We start from the raw sequence: 3,573 nt of genomic DNA on the forward strand, positions 1-3,573 counted from the left end.
TACAACTAGATCTTTAAAAGATAAACTTGATTTTTTTAAACATGCCATTTGCTTGCATATATTTTCAAGGTGGTCACTTGCAGGAAATTATGTCAAAATATCTATTTTTTAAAGGCTTCCGTATATAGTGAGAGCTAACCTAATATAAATTCCTGAAAACATGAGACATATGAGCATCATATAATATTTGAATACTTGGGTGAGAAATCTTCTGAAAACAAGTTTCTGAGCTCTTCTTCAGGAATCACAAGCTCTGTATAGAGAGAGTTGTTTAGGTCTCTAGCCCTGGGCTCCCCTTTCTTTTCCTTCCAGAGGACTGGAATGGGACAGGATCCATCATTCGTGAGAGCTCTTGAAACAAGTTCTCAGGCATCTTCCAGTTGCTCCAACCAGCTCCCCGATTATAACTGCAGAAATATCCCAGAATAGAGAGTTGGTGATGGACTAACTCTTGCTGTTTAGAGATCTGCTCACTGGCCCCATTAAGTTTCCTTGCTTAGCCAATAACTCACTGTTATTTTGTCCATACTCAAACAGATGGCATTTATGATATATTTTGAAATGATGTGAGGCTGAGGCAGACATTTGGTCCCACCATGATCATGGTTAGTGAGTGACAGTAGCAGTGTTCGTGGGCTTTGCCTTGTGCTCTGGTGACATCTCTGAAGGCTGTAACAATGTCTGAGCAATTTTCACTAATTTTTAGCTGACTCTTTCAATTTAAATCATTTATTTTTTAAGTGTGTAATGTTATTTCCCTCTCACAGATAAAAAAAAAAGTAAAAGAACTTGCTTACATTTACAAGGCTAATTAGAGCTGGAGACAAGATGAGAAACCAAGCTTATTTGATCCAAAGCTCTTAATCTCTGACTTTAAAGCATCTAACTAGTTCCAGACAGAATTTCATTATGTTCATCATACAAATTCTCTTCTATAATCCAGATTCATTGTCATTGTTGTCCAGTTCCATGACATATACTTGTTCTTACATCACCATATAACCTATTGCTCCTGCGCTACAAGCTTGTACATCATGTAACTGTACGAAAGAACATGAGATTAAATCAAGCACAAAAGAAAATGATGTAATTAAGAGATGCAGTAAACATGAGATGTATGAAGTTGCTGCTGGCATAACACAGCATACTGTTCTATGGCAAATGGTTTTTGCAAGTAGGAGTACACTCAAATGATAAAAAGTATAGTATAGTAAATACATAAACAAGTAACAGTCATTTATTGTCATTATCAAGTATTATGTACTATACATAATTGTATGTGCTGTACTTTTATATGACTAGCAACATAGTAGGTTTGTTTATACCAGCATTGCCACAAACATGTGAGTAATGTGTTGCTCTATGATGTTATATTAACTACGATGTCTCTAGGCGATGAGAATTTTTCAGCTCTGTTAACTTATGGGACCACCATCGTTCATGTGGTCCATTGTTGACTGTTTTTCTCTTTTAAAAGAAAACAAAAAAAATTCATTCTAGCTGTAGTGCTGGATATAAAGAGTATTCAAGAATATTGCTCTTGATCTGTTTCATATCTACAACCAGGGCGACACTATGACTTTTGTAGACCCGTGGTACTTTTGTCCTCGTGGATTCTTTCCTCCATAAAAAAATATTAAAAATGATATTTTATGACCTCATTGGTATAAAGATGAGTATAATCCAAGTCGTATTTGATTATATTTATTTTTCTTCTTATTTTAAAAGTAATGAAAACATTTCATGGGCTTGTAAAACTGTTGTGGGCTCTAGGCACTGTGCCTACTATGCCTTAATGGATATGTCAGCTCCTGAAGAATATGTGGGCTCCTGAAGAATATTGATTCAGACAGGATAATTGACTGTCCCAAGTTTAATCAACTAAGAAGGGGAATAAATCTCTATAAAATATCACTAGATTTTTTTTTACCTAAATGCTCTAATCACAAGATTTATTCATCATCAGTATTCATTATTTGCCCCCAGAGCTTCTTCATGACAGTTTTTACTTCTGCATTTCTGAGGGTGTAGATTAAAGGGTTCAGCATAGGAGTTACTATGGTGCAAAACACAGTCACAGCTTTGTCAGTGGGGAAGGAGGCTGTGGGTCTTAGGTACAGGAATGAACAAGGTACAAAGAATGAAATGACAACAGCGACATGAGAGGCACATGTAGACAGGGCTTTGTGACGACCTTTAGAGCTATGAGTCCTCAGGGAGCGCAGGATGACAACATAGGATGCAACTAGCATAGAAAAAATGAGCAAGCACAGTGACCCACTGTTGGCAGTAATCAGGGGCCCCAAAGTGTGAGTGTCTGTGCAGGCTAGCTCCAGGAGAGGTATTAAGTCACACATAAAATGGTCAATGACATTGGGGCCACAGAATGGTAACTGGACTATGTACAAAATCTGGATCCCTCCATGAAGAAGTCCTAAAACTCCAGCCATTCCCACCAGGAAACCACACACAGGTCGGCTCATGATGGTCATATAGTGCAAGGGCTTACAGATGGCTACATAGCGGTCATAGGCCATGGAAATTAACAAGATGATTTCAGTTCCAGCAAAGAAATGTTCAGCAAAGAGCTGAGTCATACAACCATTGAAGGATATGGTGTTCTTTTCGGAGATCAAGTCAAAGATCATTTTGGGTGCTATGGAAGAAGAGTAGAAAACATCTATAATAGACAAATAGGACAGAAAAAAGTACATGGGAGAACCCAGGTCTGGGCTGATGAAGATGGTGACTGACATGAGCAGGTTACCTGTCAGTGTGATCAAATAGGTGATTAAAAACACAACAGATAAGACTTTCTGCAGTTCTGGATTCTGGGTCAGTCCCAGTAGGATGAATTCTGTTACATTCCTCATCTTTATCAATTCAGCTTGGGTTGTGGTTCATCTGGAAAGATCACAGTATTTTTGAGTGATGATATTTTAATTTCAATACTAAAATATTCCATCACCTCTTTAGTCCTGGTCTCTGGGATTTGTGGAGCTATACCTTCCACTCAACTCTGTCATTTTGTAGATAGTTGTAAAGAAGAATGGAAGGAGATTAAATTTCTTTTTATTTATATTAACTAAATACTTTACAAATACCACAATAAAAGCAAGGTGTTATTATGAATATTGACTTAATGGTTGACTTCTGAACTTTCTAGCTCTAAAAGTCTTGCAGATGGCTTTTTGGAAAAAAATTTTTCATCAGTAACAATTATTTTGAAATTATACTTGTCTAATGGAATGCATATTTATAGGTACATGGACACAACACTCTTTTAAAAGTCAAACATGCACCAGATATGAAAGCACCGAGCCTTCCTATATCCATACCAGATGTGTTCTGTGAGCTGTTTTTCCTTTCTGTCAAATGAATGCACCTGCACACACACAGACAGAGCTGCAGATGAAGGTTTTCCCCTTCAAAAGACCAAGGAAATATCTTTATAACAGTCTGTTGAGCAGCATTCACTCAACAGTTGTGTCTGGCTCAACACAGTTCTTTCATGCTCAGTCTTTCCACATCTTTGAATGTGGCCATGCTCGTGGTGCAGATTTCCCTGAAAAG

At 37.5% G+C, this 3,573-nt stretch overlaps 1 protein-coding gene across 1 annotated transcript; it reads right to left on the reverse strand.

The window, feature by feature from the left end:
• Positions 1-1,952: 1,952 nt before the first annotated feature.
• LOC105290054 (olfactory receptor 4C45) lies at positions 1,953-2,885 on the reverse strand. The gene has a single exon (XM_011357018.2). The coding sequence runs from the start codon at positions 2,871-2,873 to the stop codon at positions 1,953-1,955; it is 921 nt and encodes a 306-aa protein (XP_011355320.1). The 5' UTR covers positions 2,874-2,885.
• Between the last annotated feature and the right edge of the window lie 688 nt (positions 2,886-3,573).

Source organism: Pteropus vampyrus, unplaced genomic scaffold, assembly GCF_000151845.1.
Source record: "Pteropus vampyrus isolate Shadow unplaced genomic scaffold, Pvam_2.0 Scaffold31, whole genome shotgun sequence".
Taxonomy (NCBI): domain Eukaryota; kingdom Metazoa; phylum Chordata; class Mammalia; order Chiroptera; family Pteropodidae; genus Pteropus; species Pteropus vampyrus.

What these genes read in the sequence shown, in the direction of transcription:
- LOC105290054 (XM_011357018.2), bottom strand. Translation starts at nt 2,873, where the DNA reads ATGAGGAATGTAACAGAATTCATCCTACTGGGACTGACCCAGAATCCA.